Source organism: Ammodytes marinus (genome assembly GCF_949987685.1).
Source record: "Ammodytes marinus genome assembly, chromosome: 14".
In the NCBI taxonomy this organism is placed as follows: domain Eukaryota; kingdom Metazoa; phylum Chordata; class Actinopteri; order Uranoscopiformes; family Ammodytidae; genus Ammodytes; species Ammodytes marinus.
In genome coordinates, this window is record NC_137218.1 from 18441512 (window position 1) to 18461904 (window position 20393).

Sequence of the window (20393 nt, forward strand, 5' to 3'; positions counted from 1 at the left end):
CCCACAGTACGGATTAAAAACATTATTGTTATTATTTGTTTAAGAAACTGTCACTGACAGTGACAGTAAATCACTCAACCTAATGGAAGTGAAATATTAAACTGCCACAGTATCCCTTTCAAGGTGCAGTGTGTAATATCATAATATTTAGTAGCATCAAGTGGTGAAGCTTCTAGATTGCAACCCTCCTTTGGTAACCCCATCCTTTCGAATAATTACGAAAGCTACTTGGCCTTCATGGATAAGGCGCTTGTTATTAAAGATGGCATCATCCACAACTGCCTCAAGTCTTTCCACAATATCAAGTAATGAGGAGAAGATTTATTTATTTATTTATTCAATAGTACTTCTTCTTCGTCTTTTAACAAGCGCATTACCCCAGGAAACCCACTATAAAAATGCAGATGGCCATTAAGGTTGTTCGTTCTTTGCTACGGTGACTCGCTCCCATGTAGATGTAAAAGGTCCATTCTAAGGAAATAAAAGAAACAACAACTTTTATTTTAAAGCGAATTACACTCATTAAAACACATTTACTAATATTATTTTCCATTTCCACCAAGTCTGTTATGAAAAATGCCAATACATTCTACAGACTGCACCTCAATATTTGAACTAGTCTGTTTATCCATGATTATGCATGTAAATATATTGGAGAAGTTCAACCGGCCAATAGACATCGCATACACTGAAAGCATGAAACCTAATTTAATACATGATGGAACTTCTCAGTATTTCCTATCATTTTCAAGATACTGTAGATAATATTCAGAATCAATGACAACACCTGAAGACATTGAGGTGCCTATTTCTGCAAGACTTTGGATAGAGAATTATGTTGTATCATTGAATGGGGATCTTGTGGTTCCAGGAGTGTGTTTTGTCTGTTACAGTAAACTCACCCTCACTGTGAGGGGTGGAGCAGTGTGGGAGGAGCACAGTACATTAAAAAAATAATCTCCTCTCATATAAAATTAGGATGAACCACCATTGTCCATTGTGCCACACGAGGAGCTCTGCTGTAGAATGTATCTCACTCATACACTGCCGATCATTGGAGGATTAACTGTGGTGTTCCACCTGCTGAGACTGGCCTGGAGATGTTGGTGTGGATTCAGAGAGTTTGTTTTGTCAGAGCTCTGGCAAGTGGATTTAAGGACATATGGTCAATGGGCAGGTAATTTCAAAGGAAACGTGCTTGATGATATATTACAAAGTGCTAACATTGCAAAATGTGACCTGTGTAAGATGTAAGGTGTGTGTGTGTGTGTGTGTGTGTGTGTGTGTGTGTGTGTGTGTGTGTGTGTGTGTGTGTGTGTGTGTGTGTGTGTGTGTGTGTGTGTGTGTGTGTGTGTGTGTGTGTGTGTGTGTGTGTGCGCTAATTGAGAAGGACAACCTGCTTGGAAACAAGTGGATATTCTTAGTTCTGTTGGAGACAGTAAACAAAAAACAAACAGGGTGCTTTAAGCATCTTTTTGTAAAGAACAATTAGATCTACTGTGTGTCAGTATAACCTGCACGCATCAGACTTTCTGTGACGTCTGTTTGATAAAGTTCCTGGTAAGCTTTTCACATTCCAACCTAATGGGACCTGTCTGTCTCATTGCTTGCTAACATGTCAGCCCTCTGCAGAAAGCACACATAAGCTTCAAGCCCGCATTGTCCATCTTCTCTAGCTAAGATGGTGCAGTTTCGTTTGTGACACTTTTTACTGATGAAAAAAAAACTAATTTGGTTTACACAGAAAAAGAAAGAAAATAAACTGTGCCATTTGTCTTGGGTGAGACTACTCATTCTGACTACAAGATCATTTAGAAGTTATTGAAAGGTTTCTGCTCATAGTGACAGGCTTATAATAATATTCAATGTTCATACCTAATCTTTACATTTCAGATTGGGGTATACATCTTGTAAACTTCTGTTATGAGTTGATAAACCAAACGAGCATATAGGTTTTAATATTCAATAATGAATTTGAAGTTGATTATGCTTGCCTGTGCTTTATCCTGTATGCAGTTGTCACTGGCGCCACAGAAGGCATTGGTAAAGCTTATGCCTGTGAGGTGAGTCTCCAACTTCCCCTCTTTACCATTTAGTCCAGATTTGGAACTCTGGGACAGTTAGTTGATATTAGTTAAGCTATTTAAAATTGAGGACTCTTGCCAAACTTGTCCATCTGCATGTCTCCTTGTAGCTGGCACGAAGAGGTCTGGATATTGTTTTGGTGAGCAGATCTAGTGATAAGCTTCACATGGTTGCCAAAGAGATAGGTAAGTCAAATAAAAAGGAAAATGGTGTTTCCCAGTTACAATAAACACATGTGTCTCTCCAGGTGCATTCCACATCGGAAATAATAATCCAAAATATTATTTATTTTCACCCTCAGAGGATCAGTACAGTCAACAGACTCGCACCATCCAAGTGGACTTCACCGGCGACCACAGTATCTACCCTGCAATTGCCCAAGAACTGCAGGGACTGGAGATTGGAATTCTAGGTAAGACGACCAACCAATTACAGAGCAGAAGGGAAAGTACCAGGAAGTTATTCTGATGCTTTATAAATGGAGACATATTATTAAAAAAAACATCCTCTAGAAAAAATAAGCAGCACACTGGACCAATCTCACTGTCAATAGTTTAAACAATGACAACAGTGAGAAGAAATAATATTTTGGCCCTATATGCTCAAAGAAATAGTTCATTAATTAAGGGAATGCACTTGTTTCCTTTCTTGCAGAGAGTTAGATACAAATAACAGTATCCCTCTTATGACAAGACACCAGCAAGTGACTGTCGTCATATTTGTCAAACACATGTTGAAAGGGTATCGATTCTCATTTAGTAGGTTTATTTCCCAAAATGTAAAACAAGTCTTTTAGAAGATGTGTTTTCTTCTTCTGTTGAAGGCTAATTCAACCACCAAGTTATTGAACATGATCAATGCAAAATGCATGCGCTGACCAACAGGCCAAACAGTTAAAGGGGGAATGAATAGATTCATTAATGATTGCTGCATAATTTTCTTGTTTGTGTCTTTATAACCCACACAGTTAACAATGTAGGGATGATCTGTTCGGATAATTTTGCCTACTTTCTGGAGGTACTAGACACTGAACAGGTACGTTTTTGCGTTTATAATACACAGGACAATTCTTTTTTTTCAGCTTAAGTTTTCTCTCCGATTTGTAACTGCAATATTTTCCCTTATGTGTTTATTTTTTTGCCAGAAAATCAATAAGATGATCAACTGTAACATGCTGTCTGTCCCTCAGGTAAGATATATTTGTACTATGTGAATATATGCTGAATGACTGTTTATAAGTGCTTTTAATGTTCAGGCATCTACAGTATTTGCAGTTTTGGTGTTTCATAACAAAAGATGATAATGATTTATATTTGCTTCACTCAGATGTCCAGGCTGGTCCTTCCAGACATGGTTAAAAGGTATTGTCACACACACATCTAGAAGTCAACGTTGTTGTACACAAAGTATTGTGGGTATTGGTGACACATTTATTTAACTTTTTATCTTCCATCTCCTTCCCAGAAAGACGGGCCTGATCATCAATATCTCCTCTGAGATGGGCGTCCGTCCACAGCCTTTGTTGTCCCTTTACTCGGCCACTAAGGTACTTTCTCTTCCAGATATTCTGTCACTTATTTGCAAACATGATATTCAGACACATCCTGACCAGATTACTCACACATTCACTGATAAGTGCACATTCATGACTCATGACACTATACTCTCCCACTGGTCTGTGTGTTTTTTGACATTGACTTTTTTCTTTATTTCAGACCTTTGTAACATATTTCTCTCAGTGTCTTCATGCTGAGTACAAGTCGATGGGAATTATTGTTCAGGTATGTGAGTATGTATGCGACACAAAACAAAATTCTTAAACTGAACTGTATATTGCAAAACTCATTCTCATGTTTATGATTATACAAGAAACAACAACATCATCATCTTAAGAAGGGAATTCTGGCTGTTATTTAACTCTAAAAGTATTTGAATCATAGCCCAAGATATAATTAAGCAATAATAAAAAGAAATACAAAAAAATTTAAAGGATTTCTCTAGAAACAAAATGGTTGTATTACACTGGCTTCTTTTTATTTTATTTTTGTCATTTAGTTCAACTACCTACAGTCCGAAAGATTTTACAGTTGAAAATAAAATGGTGCTCTCTAGTGGACTAGCCATGTAATGGTGACACTTTTTCTAAATCAACTCAAATGCATTTTTCCAATGCTATTTCTTATAACTTAACAGCAGACATGTATTCATATACCAATGTGTTGGGGATTAGTTTGTATTTACAGAAACGGCCTTCAAACAGACTATACATTTTTTTTTGGGTGTAACTGTTTTTTTGTTAGACAAACATATGATAATATTAAAAGGAAATTACATCAACACCCAATATGTCTTCCTATTTGGAAAACAGGCAGCTTATTAAATTAACCTTTGCCCTCTTGCTGCTCTCCCTGATTCCGATTATCTTTGTCTTTTATGGGCCTGCCTGTAAAGTGAAGCTGCATCAAACACATTATGCTCTGGATAATGCTCCATAATGCTAACCCTAACCTCTCTGTCTGCAGTGTGTGGCCCCCTTCCTGGTGTCCACCAACATGACACAGAACCTGGCGGTCAACTGCCTCGTGAAGAGCGCCTCTGCGTTCGCCCGGGAGGCTTTAAACACTGTGGGTCACTCCAGCTACACCAGCGGCTGCATGTCCCACGCATTACAGGTCAGAGGGATGAGAGAATATGTTGTGATCACTTACAAACTGTCAACTACTGCAATATATTTACATCTCTCTTTCCCCTCCATCCCTACAGAACATGGCCCTCACAATACTGCTGCCAGACTGGCTACGGATGTCATCAGTCCTCATCAGAAAGCTACGGAATATTAAAGAAATACAGAATATATGAAATATAATAGGAAAAGGAGCAGTCATAAGAGATTCACTTCACTGCACTTCTTACATAGTACATAGAATGTGCACAATATCATAGCAAGGTTTTTACATAGGCTACTACTTAGCATGTTAATACTGTGAAAATGTGTACGATTATTTATTGCATTTATTTATCTATGCATGTTCAACATCCTCATTCATTGGACTGCTAAGTATCACTGGGTACAGAGCATAACAGAGCATATCTATATTTATATTATTTCACCCGACATATTTACAGACAAAGTTCCTGTTATTGTATTGCATTGAAGCAAATGTTTAAATACACATTTTATGTTAAGATGTGACAATATTACATTTTCAAAGATGACAGTGCACAGTATATTTAACACGTTAACTCCTATCACAAATAGCAGTCTAATATGTTTAATATTTAATAAACATCAGCATAAAAATGTCACTGCTTTAAGGCTTTCTTATTGACCATTAACTGCAGCTCAAGATGGAACATGCCCAAAGGGCAAAGCCAAGTCGTGCCGTCAGCTCTTTCTGCAAATTCCTATTTGTTTTGTTCAAAGGTCCCCGCAAGTGTTGCTACACTGTAAAGCAAAACATGACGCAAACACAGTAACATTTTATTCCGTTCTTTATAAATATGGTAAATGAATTGTTAAACTTGCTCTGGTTTGTTAAGAATCAGTGTTGATCCTGCTCCTGACTGAGACTGGAGTAGGTTGGACCTTCATAGTTATCATGAATGTAACCCTTTTTGGTGTCTTTCTGTCTGTATTGTGAAGCACACAAATCCAATACATTTTCCACAAACAACAGCAACAAATGCTGTTCTCAGCATCAGAGATCAAACAAACAAAATGGTTTCCCTTGTGACAACAAAAGAACACACGTTTGTGTAAGTGCATTGAAAACAGAAATCTGAACCCAAATACCGCTCAGAAACAAAAAGTCTTTGGATCGGCTAAAAAACAACAAGCAGCAAAAATACACAGGAGGAGTTTAAAATAGCCTTTAGCAACTCAACCAGGAAAACAAGTTTTTTTACGGAGGTCCATAGTTTTTTACAAAACACTACATAGGTCATTATCAGTTCATCCCTGAAGTTATTTATATATAGACATTTATATAGTCATATCCGAGATGACCCGTATTCCTCAAAGCAAATAGTGGTTTTGTTCTCAGGAGTCTTTGACACATTGTTATTTCTGTCTTGTATCAAAAGACAGGCCTAAAGCTAATGCAAACTGGATTTTATAGCAACATTAATCGCACCAACAAACATAAGTATACCAACATTTTGTGGCTTAATCTCCTAGCCCATTCAAGTATATGAAACATAGGAAAATATCCTATTTGAATGCAAAAAAGCACTCGACTGTGGTCCTTCTCTAAACTTTGGTAAAACGACAAAAACGAGCTGTATTAGGTGATAGCTTACTGCTGCTACTGTACTTAAGGTGTTAATAATTTAACATGTAACCAGTGGTTATACTTGGTGTAACTTAGCTGTCGGATAAGACTTTGCTGCATGTATCATAATATCAAATAATGAAACATCGTGAACAACACAATGATCGCGCATGCTCACAGATCAGTGTATGTGACCGGGGTGACACCGTGAATGAAGAGCGTTGGCCCTAAGCTGTTGGTCACGGCCTCCAGCTGAGCTAAGTACTGCATAGCCTGGCTGTGGTGAGCGGGGGGGCGAGGCAGGTACAGGAAGCGGACAGCGGCCTGCGAGCTGTGCTCCATCAACATACAGTTCACCGCTGACAGGAAGTGCTCAGACAGGGCCCCCCCCGCCGCCGGCTCCTTGTCTGGCTGGATGTGGTGCTGCACCACAGTGTCCCAGGGCACGATCTTAATGGAGGCCCTGATCCTCAGCTTCCTCAGCAGCTCTCTGAAGGTCTCCTCGTTCACCACCCAGCCCTGGTCGCTGGACTCTGTCTCCACGTTGAGGAAGATCCTCATGCGGGCGTGGCGCCATTTGCTGGACATGTTGAGCACGCAGGCCATCTGCAGCAGGAAGAGGCTGCACACGTCCTCGTAGTCTCGGCTGCCCGGCTGCAGCAGGTTGAGAGGCCACACATCTATGGTCCTGTCCAACCCGTCCATCTTACAGTCCTTGCCCTCTCCCTCCAGCTGGAAGAAGTAGCGGCCCAGGCACACGTTCTTGTTCATTTTGACGGCGTCGGAAACGATCCCGACGTACTCCTCCGGTGACAGCCAGCGCGGGCTCTCCACGTGTCTCACCGGGGGGAAGTGAGCCTGCAGCGAAGGCAGGTCCACGCCAAAGTTGTACTCGTCCTCACTCCCTCCTTGTCCCACAGAGGAGTCGCAGAAGGCCGTGTCCTGCAGAAAGAAGTCCTCGGGAGTGCAGCCGTCATAGAAACCTAAAACCAACGTGTTGGGCTTCATGCCGCCTTGTAGAGAGAAGTGGAAAAAAAACAGAGAGAAGTGAACAAGAGTCAGCAGTTTTAAAACCACTATTACCTTCCATCATACCGTTTTGAGTTATTGGTCTAGGTTTATACAAGGAATTGCTTAAGGTTCTTATACCATCAGAATATCAAACGGGCCCATGCCTATCACTAAGTGCAGAGAAGAGCAACATCATAATCTGTGCTGTATGTGAAGATAAGTATGTACAGTAGGGGCTCACCCAGGCCTGTGATGCGCAGCAGATGCTGTGTTCCCTGTCTGACAGAGTGAGACAGCGTCAAGTCTACAAAGGCCTTCACTCCCAGTTTATCAACCAGGCTCAGCCAGAAGTTGTACTGCTGCTGGACCGGGTCTGATGGAAGGGTGTCTAAAAAGGAGGAACAAGAATGAGTTTGACAATTTATATATATATATATTTAGTTTTAGTTTTTACTATTCTCAAATATTAAATGTTTTTATGAAATACTGGACAATTTGTAAACGGCCTCAACACAAAAAGGTCGGGAACCACTGACTGGTCTGATCTTTAATAATGTGTCGTATTTTATATGCTTAATGATTGTCCTGTTTTTTTTAAAGATATCAAATCTTATTCTGGAAAGTGCAGAGGATGCACTTAATACTTAGTAAGTTTAGTAAGTAGAAACTTAAAAGCAGCAGAAAACAGAAATACTCAATTAAAAATCAAGTACCTCTAATTTGTACTTCAGTAATCAGTATTTGACTAAATGTACTTAGTTTCTTTCCACCAATGCAAGTAGATGATCTAAATCCATTGTTTGCAAAGTATCCAAATGGTCACCGGGGGCAGATTGGCAAACTGTGAGTTAGTGAACGAATGAAACAGTATGTCTAAAACACATGTATCCTTTTGCAATAGAATTTCTTATGGTTAGAAAAGGATACGGATGCACCTGTAAAGTTAAATAAATGAGGAGCTTCTCATTTGGCTGGTTTAAACTGTCAGGCCTGATGCCACAGTGCTACAGAGAAAAGCTATTCTCTCATTCATAATGCAAGAGAAGCAGCAGATGGAAAGTGAAAGCCCACTAGGAAGCCGTCCGCGTGGGGTGCCTGTGGAATTCAGGTAAGCCAATCACAGCTGGTATATAACTTTGCTGATATGCAACCTACTTTATGATCACATGATGCCATGTTGTCACAATACATCAGTGAAATGCTTCCAGCCACATGAAAAAAGGCCAAAGTTGGGTTTTACCTGGCTCTAAAACTTGCAGCATGTCCTCATTTCAATCAGTCAATAAACCTGAACAAAACTAAATATTGTCACAGAACATACTAAGCCTACATGGAGTCACAGTATGACAGTGGTTACAAAGCAGGTTTATTTTTGTTCAAAAGAGAGTTCAGCTTCGGGTTGAGTGGTGAATCAACAGGAGGAAAATGATTCCGAAGATAAGAATAATTTAATAGTGTTGACTGCAGATGGCCCAAACACAGACCAACCAGCACAGAGCATATTACCCAGATCTCCCAGCTGCACATGGCCCAACACGAACAGGCCTCCCTTCTTCAGCTGGTTGACAAAGAGGATGAGTTGACAGGACGAGCGAGGGTTGGCCACCATCAGCAGCACCTGCGGCCTCCAGAACTTCACGTGGTCTTTCCTCACATCCAGCATCAGCAGATACTTACGCACCTAAACCAACAAGGAAGGTTAGTAAGTAAGTAAGTAAAAAAAAGTCTATTGGTAACACGTCACAATAAGGGTACATTAATAACGTGCGAGTGAATGCTATTAACGGTTAGTTAATGCAAATTAGGCATTAAGTAACTGTCGATTAATGTACCCAACCCTTATCGTAAAGTCTTACAATTATTTTTTTATACATTGCCTTTCACAGATATAAAATCAGAGGTAAAAGTTGCCAACATTAAAAATAACAACAAAAATACACAAAACAAAACACGATAAAAAGTAATACAAAAATAAAAGCAATATAAGCAGGCGGCGACAAACAGCGAGGTTAAGATTAAGGCAGCGCGATGAATGAAAGAAGAGTGAAACGGAGCCATAGTTTGGTTGCATTAACCGAAATGTCTGTCTGAATAAAAAAAAATGTCAGCTGTTTCATAAATAGTTCACGTGATTCAAGAGATCTCAGTTTTAATGGGGAGGGCATTCTAAAGATGTTGACTGAAAATGTGGGTTTCATTTCATGCGCGCGCCTGCCTCCAGATAGTATACTGTACCTGGTGGAAGATGAGAGCCTGGCTGATGTAGCCCCAGCTGCTGGTGGGCGATCTATAGTGGAGGAAGAGCAGCAGCAGTAACAGCAGGACGATGCTGCCCGAGGAGTACACAGGGTTGATGACGAACATCATCACCAAACAGCTCAGCAGACCCAGCAGGCAGGTGTGCCAGGAGAAGAACTGGAAGGTCGGTCTGTTAAACACACACACACACGGAGAGAGAGAGAATATAAAAACTGAGGCAGCGGCACTCATGACATACAAAGGGCGAAAAGAGGCAATACATATGAATTTTACTGTCCCTTTAAAATATATGACAATATTTTATATCAAATTGAGGCGGATCAAATTAATTAATGTCAATTGAGCTGAGGACTAGTGCTAACATTTATGGCTTTGTAAATTTCAAGTTTTGAGCCACATTTAACTGAAATAATTACATTTAAGTTTGTATATAAATGTATTCACAGATCTCTAGTTTATTACCCTTTTTTATCTGTGTTTTCTAAATAGCCATGCTCATAATTTCCTTCAGCCTCAACGTATTTTTGTGTTTTTCCTGAATGACATGAAGAAGAATATTGAATACATTTTTTTTTAATATGATTGATGTACTATGTAATATGATACTGATATATGTCAGTCGAGATTTCTACTTTACCAGTGATTGACTTTTTATATTACCTGAAATTGGGTGCTGACGCCCACTCAAGAGCCAAACAGGCCAGGTCAACCGCAGCATAGGCAAGCAGGTAGAACACAGTCACCAAGGCTGCTATAGAATTGAGCTGGCCTGCAAACACTACACACTAGAACACAAAACACACCACAGCTTAGGACACCGGTTGTAATTCTGAACATACAAGAAGAATGCACAGAAACCTGCGCTAACCTGTGCCAGAGCCCAGGTGTACAGCACTGCAACCCATGGGTTCCCCGAGTTCGATGTGATGGTGGCTGGGGCTAGCGGTAAACCTGCGAGGAAGAACAAAAGTCTCTAAGAGAATGACTCATAGTGCACATATACAAGGACCTGATGTGAGGAGGGAAAAAAGCTCAAGCCCTAACCAAACAGATGATCCAGGGCCAGAGCGTGAAGGATACGCGACGCTCCGATCATGGAGCACATCGCGGCCGACAGAGAGGCGCAGTATATCCCCACGGTGACGAACGGCGGCCAAAGGTTTATCTTCTGGAGGAACCCATAATCCTGAATCAACAGGGTCCTAAAGAAATAGAAACACATGGCAATACACAATTGTCGATCTCTCTTGTGACTTAGTAAACCTGGTCTAAAATAGTAAAAATCAATATATGATATTAAATATTATTAAACTTTGTAAAAAAAAAAGAAACTAGACCTTCTGACAAGACTTTGTGGGCCTGGCCGTATCAAACATGGCAACAGTCATTGTTTTTATAGAAATGTTGTGCAGAGAACTGCCGTGATTGGTTCAAAATACTTATTGTGTAATGAAAACCAGAGCATAGCCCGCTTCATCTAAATCAAAATAATGAAAAGCTTAACAAAATATCTTTAATGTGGATTGATAACTATGCCTAACTCTTTTCAGATGGTTACTATCATGCAACTAACTCTCCAAATTACTTAGAAGGATTTTGTGGATTTTGGTTTTCAGGGGCTTTCATAGTGTTGTCTGCAGAACGATTTCAGACCTGTCACAGGTGGCGCCGACCAAGATGAAGAGGAGGACGTATACCACGAACGTGTAGAAGACGGCTACGATGGTGCCTTTAGGGATGGACACACTGGGAGTCTTCAGCTCGCCTTCACACACGGAGGAAAAACAAAACATCAGGGTGTGGGCATTGTGTGGACTTGCAAAGTGAAGATTTACAGAAGTGTAATATGTGTTTAAACACAACTCTGGTTTGACATCATTCTGCATGGGTGACATAAAAAGAAAGAAAGACATGGCATGATGGAAAAATTCAAGTTTAAAAATCACACTAAGAGTACCAAAGTATCACCATCTGACTGTAGTCAAAGTAAAAGTATGGTTTTGCAGACAAATGGCCGTAGTGAATGTTATAGTTTTATACATTATATTATTGGATTATTAATATTGATGCATTAATGTGTAAGGAGAATTGTATTGTTGTAGTTCAACAAGGAGCTAATTTAAGCTACATTATTAACTGTTTTATAAAACTCAATATTTATTTTATGTTTTGTAATTACAATGCTAACTTAACTAAAGCATTGAAGGTACAATGTTTCCCTGTGAAATATGGTTGAGTAGAATAAGAAGTATAAAAATGGGAATAGTCAAATACAAACTATCAGGCGGCGCCCTTAGCTCAGTTGGTAGGGCGTCCCCCCCATTCCAGCCCGCGGTCATTCTCTGCATGTCACTCCCCTCTCTGCCCCATTTCAACTCTATCTGTACACTATCAATAAAGCATAAAAATGCCAAAAAAAATATCTTAAAAAAAAAAAATACAAACTATCTCAGTTAATGTGCTTTGTAACAGTCCACCACCTGCAGTGACACTCTTCACTACAGCTCAATTATGGTAAGACAACAACAAGCTTTAACCTGACATGTTGGCTCCGGCCATGATGCCAGTGCAGCTGGTGAACATGACGGCGAACACGGTGGCGAAAGACATGACCGAGTTGGTGCTGTAGTCCAAAGAGTAACCAGCTGCAGAGAGAAGAATGAGGAACAAGAGTTACCTTTTATTAGATGCTCCTAAATGTATAAGCGCCGCATAGCTATTCTAGTGCATGTTTACTTTCACATCCTCCTTGCTAACGTTGACCTTGTGCAACCGATAATAACTCACAGCCCAGGTTGTTCCTCAGAGTGGTGACGTTGTAGCCCGTGTAGCTGGCGTTGTAGCGTAAGGTCTGGTTGCCCGGCCCCTGGCGCGTGATGACAAAGTTCAGAGGTTTGACCGCCACCGAGCTGACGAAGATGGTCAACAGGGATACGGTGACCAGCAGCAATATGATGAAGGATGCGCGCGAGTAGATGTGGGCGCCCACCAGACACACCAGCAGACACACCAGAAGCACCACCGAGGAGTAGAGCACCGTGTACCAGTAACCATTAGGAAGCACGCGCACGCCCTCAGATACAGCTGACTCTATAACACAGGAAAAACAGGCAGGAAACAGAGAATCAAGAATAAAAAAGAAAGAGAAACCGAACATAATAGGGTTGCACAATATATCAAAAATGTATCGGTATCGCGATATTCGAGGTATATGCATCGCAATGACTGCTTCAACTGCAATGAAGTGTTGCCTATTCCTTGTGCCTCTGTATGTCAATATATTTGGTCATTCAGGTGTAGCCTACCAGAAAATGTTGTAAAATGAAGATCTTTTGCAAAAGTGATCAATAAAAAATTAAATAATAAACATTGTTGAATATTGCTATTGTTTGAAATGGAAATAAAGCATTTATTTCTTTCAGTGATATTTTTCATTGTCTTCAATGGCTACTTACTGTCTGGGGTCTATGTTGGCAGGGAACTCAGAGCAGAAAGACAATAACACTGTATTTTGGAAATATTGGCTTATTTATCGTGATATTGTCATGGCAATATTCAACAATGTTTTCGCATATCGCAAATTTTCCTGATATCGCGCAGCCCTGGAACTAAACCAACAACTTACCAGGATCCGCACCAAACACGTCAAGTATCGCCTCCACAAGACCAAGAACATACTCTCCACATGCGCACACTTTGGCCAGGAAAAACATCAAACCAATGCTGCCTCCAAACTCTGGGCCAAGAGACCTGCTTATCATGTCTGGTCACATTTAGTTATGGTTGATCAAGGTCTCAAATGAAGTGAGGGAAGCTGTCTGCAACATCAAATAGCATTCAGGTAAAAAAGAAGGATACAATAGGCTCCACCGCCCTGTATAGCACCATTGGTGGAGATGGCACAGATGGATAGTATTGTGAGAGATACGATGGTGTAGGCCACAATCACCATTAAAAGACCCTGCAGCAGCCCAGCGTGACCAACCACAAACCCTGCACGAGAGATGACGTCAGCATTAGTCTCCACTGTACAGCACAATCATTTGTTTATGCTCTAAAAAGTGACACAGACAAACAGCCATTGTCTGTTAAACACCAAAAACAGATTTGAGTTTTTTTACACGCATCACTCACCAGTTCTCAGGAACAGCACAATGCTGAACATGGACAGGACTGTGGGCACCATCACCCCGAAAAAGGTGTTGAGCTTTCGAGGGTCCTCCTTACTTGGGGACCCGGAGCCAGACTCGGGGCTGGCGTCTGACTCTGCGCCGCATGTCACCGCCAGGCCACATACCCCTGAGCTGATGAGAGGGCTACGCTCGTTTGACATGGTGGCTGAGAAGAGTCTGGGACCAGTCTAAGAAAAACAGATATGAGATAGAAATATAACTTCAGTAGAATAAAACAAAAATGGTTAAAAGGTCACATATTATGCTAATTTTCAGGTTCAAAATTGTGATTTGGGTTTCTACTAGAAACTGTTTTCATGGTGTAGTGTCCGAAAAAAAAGTCTTAGTTTCGCCCAGTGCAATTGCTGAATCTCCCCTGTTCAGCCTCTGTCTGAAATGCTCTGTTTTGGCTAAACACCTGCCTTCCAAAAAGCCTAGTCTGCAGTGATTGGTCCAGTCCCCCCATGGGGCACAGGCATTGACAGTTAGATTCAGGGTATCTGGGGGTATGCTTAACTCAGGTGGAGGTTGTAATGAAGTAGTAGGTAATGAGGGGCATGGCTTCTCTACTTATGACATCATAAGGTCTATCTGAATGGGGTTTTTGAACACAGGTTTTCAGAATGTGGAGAGGGTTGTTTTTTCTCATACTTTGGGACTCTATAGACACACCGGGGGACCATGCGAATGTTGAAAAACCATGAAAAGAGGCATTTTGCATAAAGGTGACCTTTAAATACCTGGCTGTGCAGCACTGTCTGCTTAGTAGAAAATAAAAGTGGTGTATTTGTACATCACAGCCTCAGTCAGTTTATAGCGTTGTGTGTGTGTGTGTGTGAAACATATCGCTCTCCATCATTAAGCCCCGCGGGCAAATATATCTCATGCACAGCTCTCATTTTCCCCTAACAGACGGGTCATGATTAAGAGAAAGCCTGTAAGGTAAAATATATCACATGCCTCGCACACGGTCCCCTTTTAGATAAGCTTTTGTTCACCAGTGTGTGCTTGTGTTAAACATGCTCCAATCTTTAAGGGCCAAAGTGACTTGAAGAGACCACAAGTAGTAGTTTTTCACAGAGGACTTGAACTAAAATCAAAACAACAGTGCTAACACAAATAGCTAGCTTATTGTCCGATCGTGCTGCCTTTGCTCTATATGTCATGTGTATATTTGAATGAACATATTACTGCTCTTTTATCACTGTAATATTGCACATTTTGTTATTTTGGTCACTCTCTATTATTTCTCCCCGTTATTTGTTATTTTTCTTCCTATGATTATTAATTTATTTCAAAATCTTGTATTGTATGTAGCCTAAGTATTGTACTCTTGTTTCGAATCAAGCTTATGAGCGTGCGCGAGCCACAAGCACACAGGCATTTGGCCTTTTGACATTAAAACACATCATGTGCACAGGAGCACACGTCATGCAGTGTCTTCACTGTCTTGTGAATGTAACAGGCCTCAGGTTAAAAAAAAAATGAAAACTTCAAGAGAGTTGCACAGCTTCTGAGCAAGTGCAAATATTAGAAATCTAAACCCTGAACATATGTAGATAATGCAACACAACATGAGCAATCATTTGTTTAAAATTCACAAAACGAAGTTGTCAAAAAAAACATATTTGTCTGCTCTATTGCTTTTCTCACTCCCCCTCTCTGCATCCTTTTACTACACAAAAGATCTGAAGCACTGAAACGCCACCAGAGTAGAACCTGAGAGTGGAGTGTTGTGACCGTAGCTCCCCTTTAATGAAAGCTCACACCTCAGGTTGGTATTTGCAGTCAGCTGATTCACATCTGCCTGTCTCTTTTGACACACGACTCAAAGCCAAGAGTAGACCATCTCAGTTGGCCCAATCTGTGCACAGGTGATCTCAGTGGTTCTGTCTCTCAGATGGTGTCAGCTTTCACCTTGTCTCTTTCTCAAGCACTTTTCATCACTAAAGCTGTTCCCAGATCTGTGAGACATACGAGGATTGCCTATCACATGATGGGAAAACCAGAATTGGGACAGAGGTTTTAGGATTCACACTATACAATCAAAGCATGATGGGATGTGTGGCAGATATAAGCTCCTATAGTAATTAGCGAGGGAATCACACATACTAACTTGTTCTTTTCTTCACATTATTTGAACTGTGGAGATGAAACAACTCTTTGAACAAACCATTAGTCACGAGACAGAAAGTTAGGCAGCATTTATTTTGACCTACTATTCCAATTTGTCAAGAAAAAAATATCAAAAACTCACTGGTTCCAAATGCTTAGAAAGAGTTTACTTGAGTTTAAGAAACAAACAATGAATGCCTCCATGGACTGATTAACAATACATCCTGAAGATAATCAGCAGGCCATGTAGCCTGAATTAGGAATTCAATTTGAAGATTTATGCAGCCTATGTTTAACAGTGGACAACCACTAGCCGACCAATAAACACAGCCCTGACTAATAAAACACCCTGAGCACCAACATAGTGGGATGAGCTGTCATTGGTTTGAATAGGGAAGTTGAGAAAGTCAGAGGACATGCAGTGACCGACATATAGGCTACTGCATAAGGGCAAATAATTGGGATGTTGACGAGTGTAGGCCTACCTGTCAAAGGCTGCTCAGGGTGTGCAGACCGCACTTTAAAAACAAGTCGCTCACCAATATAGATACCCGTTTCCGTCATATTAACGTAGCGAGAGGGGTGGATCAACTGCGGCAATACAATTTGCGTCTTTTTGGGGGCAAAAAAAGTGGATGGAAAAAAACAAAACGCCGGGTGCGCAGCTGCATCTTGGGTAAAATAAATGTCTGTTTACGTTTTGAGTGTCTCTCGGTCATAAAGTGACTCCCCGGTAGGCCTACTACTCCTAAAATCAAATGTGTCATTTAACAGCAACGCAGGATATAGCCTACGAGCCGTGATGTCCCGCAACCCTCTGCTGATGAAACACCGAGGACAGTCAAACTTACCCCGCTGCTGAACCTCCTCAACACAGTTTCCTCCACTTCCTGCTTGTCAAACCGCTGCTACAGTATTTCCTGCCGTCCAGCTGAGTCCTGATGTCCAGCTGCTGTTTCTAAACTGCGTGTATCAGTTCCAGGTTTCGAGCCGGGCAGATGCGCGGAGGACGGTCAAGTACGGGTCCGCAGCAGCAGGCCGGGTGGACACGGGCCGAGCTGAGCCGAGCTGGACTGGCCCGGGAGTTGGATGCTGTGGAGGACGCGCTGCCCAATAACAACACAGCAGCCATGGCACGCCTCGTTCCCCTATTATTTGTTCAAAAGTGTCACGGGAGAGGGGAAACCGCCCATGTGACTACCAGAAAGGGGAGGGCAAAAATACCAAATATGAGCAAAGGTAGGCCAGTGCTCGTCAAAAAAAAATGGGGACGCCCCAATTATTTGCAGAGCAGTCAAACGTGACGTCATCGGTGATGTTAATACAATCGAATAAGTGGACATGCTTTGTGTGTTATGCACTGTGAAAGAAAGAAAAAAACTTGTGAATGCATGATGTAGGCTACACATCATGAAGCCTATGTCAGTGAGCATCAGGCGCAGATGTAAAGTTTTTCTGCAGGCTGGAATGTAATTCCATTTATACACACCAGGAGTCCCTGTTGAGAAAGAAACCATAAAAAATGTTATTCCTATGTAGGTTAAAAAATACAGCACTAAAACTTTACAGGGTGTTGATATGGGGATTGCATGATGTTTTAATGATGAAAAGAGGGGCAGGGTGTACTGACTGTAAAGGGTCAGGCAACCTCTTGTTGGACATGTAGCATCTCCTCTGGAAGACAGTGGAGCCACATGCACCACAACAAGCTCCCATTACTTCACAATTTCATTAAACAAATTATTTACCAGACTCTGCCCATGTCTTATAGGGAACATGCCAGAAATGTTACTTTCTCTGGCAACAAACAAAAGCCTATCGAGAAATAAAGGGATCACGTATTTGATATGCTTCCTTTTATGTTATTTGTTTAATCATAACACCCGTCACTGGACAAAAAGTAGTAAAAGTCTGTTGACATCAAGGAAAAATACCACTGATGTGGCTACTTACCACACACCTGAGACATAAAGGCCTGACAGGATTTCATTTATTTAGAATTACACTTTTATAACCTGCATACTGGATCATGATTGGCTTCCTGGTTGAGATGTCACAAAATCTGGCTCCAACAAACATGTTTTATAGGTCCACCAAAAGTACTCTTATTTCTATGAAAAGGAATTGGGTCAAATTTTTCTGCGAAAAACCAAAGGATGTGACTTTTTTGCGATGCACCTGAGCGTGTTCCGCATATAAACAGGAGAAGAAGAAGCTCAACCGGCAAGTCACAACAGCCAGAGTCGCTAGAATCATAACCGTGCAACAAAAATGACCTCATCCATCATTAAAACTGGTCAACCACACGCCGTCTCGTGTATTACCGTTCCGGACAGTGCTATCATGGGCAGCTCACTTTATCACCACTGGTGCCGCTATTGAGAAGGAATTTCTGATAGTTCCATAGGGGCCCTTTAAAGGTACGGTAATGGGGGCGCTGGTGGTGCATTGGTTAGAGTGTCCCCCCCACACCCCTCCCTAGGCTCAGTCCTCTTGGCAGTGACCCGGTTCGAGTCCGACTCGTGGTTGTTTCACTCTATGTCATTCCCTTCTCTGTCCCATTTCATCTCTGTCCCTTTGCACTAAGAAATACATCTTTAAAGGAAAAAAGGTGTGTAATAGTTGAGTAATGGTAGAGTTTTTAGCATGTGGTAGTGGTGATATTCTACATTGCAATACCAATTTTCAAATCCCTCCCTTTCAGAGAATTTACAGGAGCGACTGTGGCCTTTAATAAAGATGGCCTCATCCACCACTGCAAGTATTTCTACAATATAAAGTGACAAGGTGAAGATGTATTTAGTTGTTTATTCTATATTCTATAGCACTTCGTCTTAATCTTCCAAGGACAATTGGAAGACAATTGGAATTTCAGGACAAGTCAGGACAATATAGCAGTGATGTGGGATTTCAATACCATATTGGAACAGTTATGTCCAATATACTGCTGCCATGCTTTTGCCTACTTCCCTCTTTGTGCTTCACCCTGCAAACATGGGCATAGCAGTGGAGGAAAAAGTTAAACTCACTGCGTAGGCCCAAGTCACGTCAATTTTCCAAATTTTGATTTTTTGTTAAAAGAGAGAAGGCCACTCTCACTCTCCAAACAGCTGATGGAGCTGAGTGACACAAGAGGCCAAAGTGCAGGTTACTGTCATGTCTCTCTCTCGTTTTCGTTCTGGTCCCCTCTGCAACAATACAAGGCTGACTTCTGCTACAGCGAAGTTTCCCCCAAACTCCTTATTGTGACTCTCCCCCCTCCCCTCCCCTCTCTCTCTCTCTCTCTCTCTCTCTCTCTCTCTCTCTCTCTCTTTCTCTTTCTCTCTCTCTCTCTCTCTCTCTCTCTCTCTCTCTCTCTCTCTCCCTCTCTCTCTCTCTCTCTCTCAGAAACAAAAAAAGACTGGCTACCAAAAGAGAAGAAAAAGAAAAGAAAGTGTAATGGAAAACAACTGCTGCTTTTCCAAAGAAGTTAGCACAACCAATACATTAATGAATGGTATAAGCTAATATGTGTTGTTTGGATTGAAGGAAGTCAGCCATAACATCTATCTTGGACCTTTTTTCATTACTTAACCTGAATTATTCCGAAAGAAATCAGCATAATATAGCTACAATGTCATTTGGCATATTATATATAACATACCAACGCTTAATATCAAGAAACTTGTGGCCCTTATTTAGCCTTGTTTAACCTTAAAGGGATATTTCAGTAGTTTTAAAGTGGGGTTGTATGAGGAACTTAGGACTAGTTAGTGTGTTACCTCATGGAGATGGCAGTCAGCGCATTGATTTTTTAGGAGTTTGAGGGAGGCGTCACTTTAGCGGAAGTCAGCCTTGTAATGTTGCAGAAGGGCCAGAAGAAAAACGTTTTTCCTCCACATACTGTATATAATGCAAACTTAAATCCTTAATATCCCTTCAATTGTATGCTAAAGGGAGATTTTTTTCCACAGCTTTAGTTTGCCGCCAGACAGCCGTTTTTGTTTTCTTGTGTATCTTGAATAATCCGCAGTAGTTCTGAGTCAAGCAGCTGATTCGTGGAGTGATACCAAAATAAAGGGCTGTCTGGCAGCAAACTATAAAGCAGTGGGATTTTTTTTTAGTTTAGCGTACAATTGAATGGATATTTAGGTTTTAGGTTATCATTTATATTTGTGGAGAAAAAACTTTTTTGTTTTGGTCCCCTCTGCAACAGTACAAGCGCTACAGCAAAGTTTCCCCCAAACTCTAGTGACTGTGCTGACTGCCATCTCCATAGGGTAACACCATATGTCATTAGGCTACCCCATACAACCCCGCTTCAAAAATACTGAACTATCCCTTTAAGTTATTGTAGGCTAAGATAAGGAGGTTTGATATGGGTGGGGGGGGGGGGGGGGGGGGGGTAATTTCAAAATGCACAGACTTAACCCCATAAAACTGGTTATTATAACTTTAAAACAGCTCTCATAGTGACAACCCTAATAATCACTACTGATTC

The 20393-nt window shown here is 41.1% G+C and overlaps 2 protein-coding genes across 4 annotated transcripts; one reads left to right on the forward strand and one right to left on the reverse strand.

The window, feature by feature from the left end:
• Positions 1-1026: 1026 nt before the first annotated feature.
• On the forward strand, positions 1027-4944 carry hsd20b2 (hydroxysteroid (20-beta) dehydrogenase 2; the record flags this gene model as incomplete). The annotated part of the gene is made up of 11 exons (XM_080041461.1): positions 1027-1177; positions 2017-2063; positions 2195-2270; positions 2387-2497; positions 3053-3120; positions 3230-3274; positions 3412-3446; positions 3550-3631; positions 3801-3866; positions 4608-4757; positions 4849-4944. The coding sequence occupies 11 exons, from the start codon at positions 1027-1029 to the stop codon at positions 4942-4944; spliced, it is 927 nt and encodes a 308-aa protein (XP_079897587.1).
• Positions 4945-4970: 26 nt separating this feature from the next.
• slc12a9 (solute carrier family 12 member 9) lies at positions 4971-17013 on the reverse strand. 3 transcript variants are annotated; one of them, XM_080040785.1, is made up of 15 exons: positions 16765-17013; positions 15568-15784; positions 13761-13986; positions 13485-13619; positions 13252-13389; positions 12414-12716; positions 12164-12271; positions 11280-11391; positions 10671-10828; positions 10495-10577; positions 10287-10411; positions 9603-9795; positions 8874-9048; positions 7609-7755; positions 4971-7369 (listed from the first exon to the last, which is right to left on the reverse strand). In XM_080040785.1, the coding sequence occupies exons 3-15, from the start codon at positions 13957-13959 to the stop codon at positions 6531-6533; spliced, it is 2715 nt and encodes a 904-aa protein (XP_079896911.1). In that variant the 5' UTR covers positions 13960-13986; positions 15568-15784; positions 16765-17013; the 3' UTR covers positions 4971-6530. The 3 variants fall into 3 exon arrangements, with proteins under 3 accessions (XP_079896911.1, XP_079896912.1, XP_079896913.1); XM_080040786.1 differs by lacking the exon at positions 15568-15784; XM_080040787.1 differs by lacking the exons at positions 15568-15784; positions 16765-17013 and having other exon boundaries at positions 13761-14488.
• Positions 17014-20393: the final 3380 nt, after the last annotated feature.

Bases quoted from the DNA above. Each gene is read 5' to 3' on its own strand.
- slc12a9 (XM_080040786.1), bottom strand. From the start codon at position 13,959: ATGTCAAACGAGCGTAGCCCTCTCATCAGCTCAGGGGTATGTGGCCTG. The intron at 12,272-12,413 runs GTGAGTTATTAT...TTCTCTCTGCAG, and splicing joins TCTGAGGAACAACCTGGGCT to CTGGTTACTCTTTGGACTAC. The intron at 9,796-10,286 runs GTAATATAAAAA...TGTGTTTAACAG, and splicing joins GCGTCAGCACCCAATTTCAG to ACCGACCTTCCAGTTCTTCT.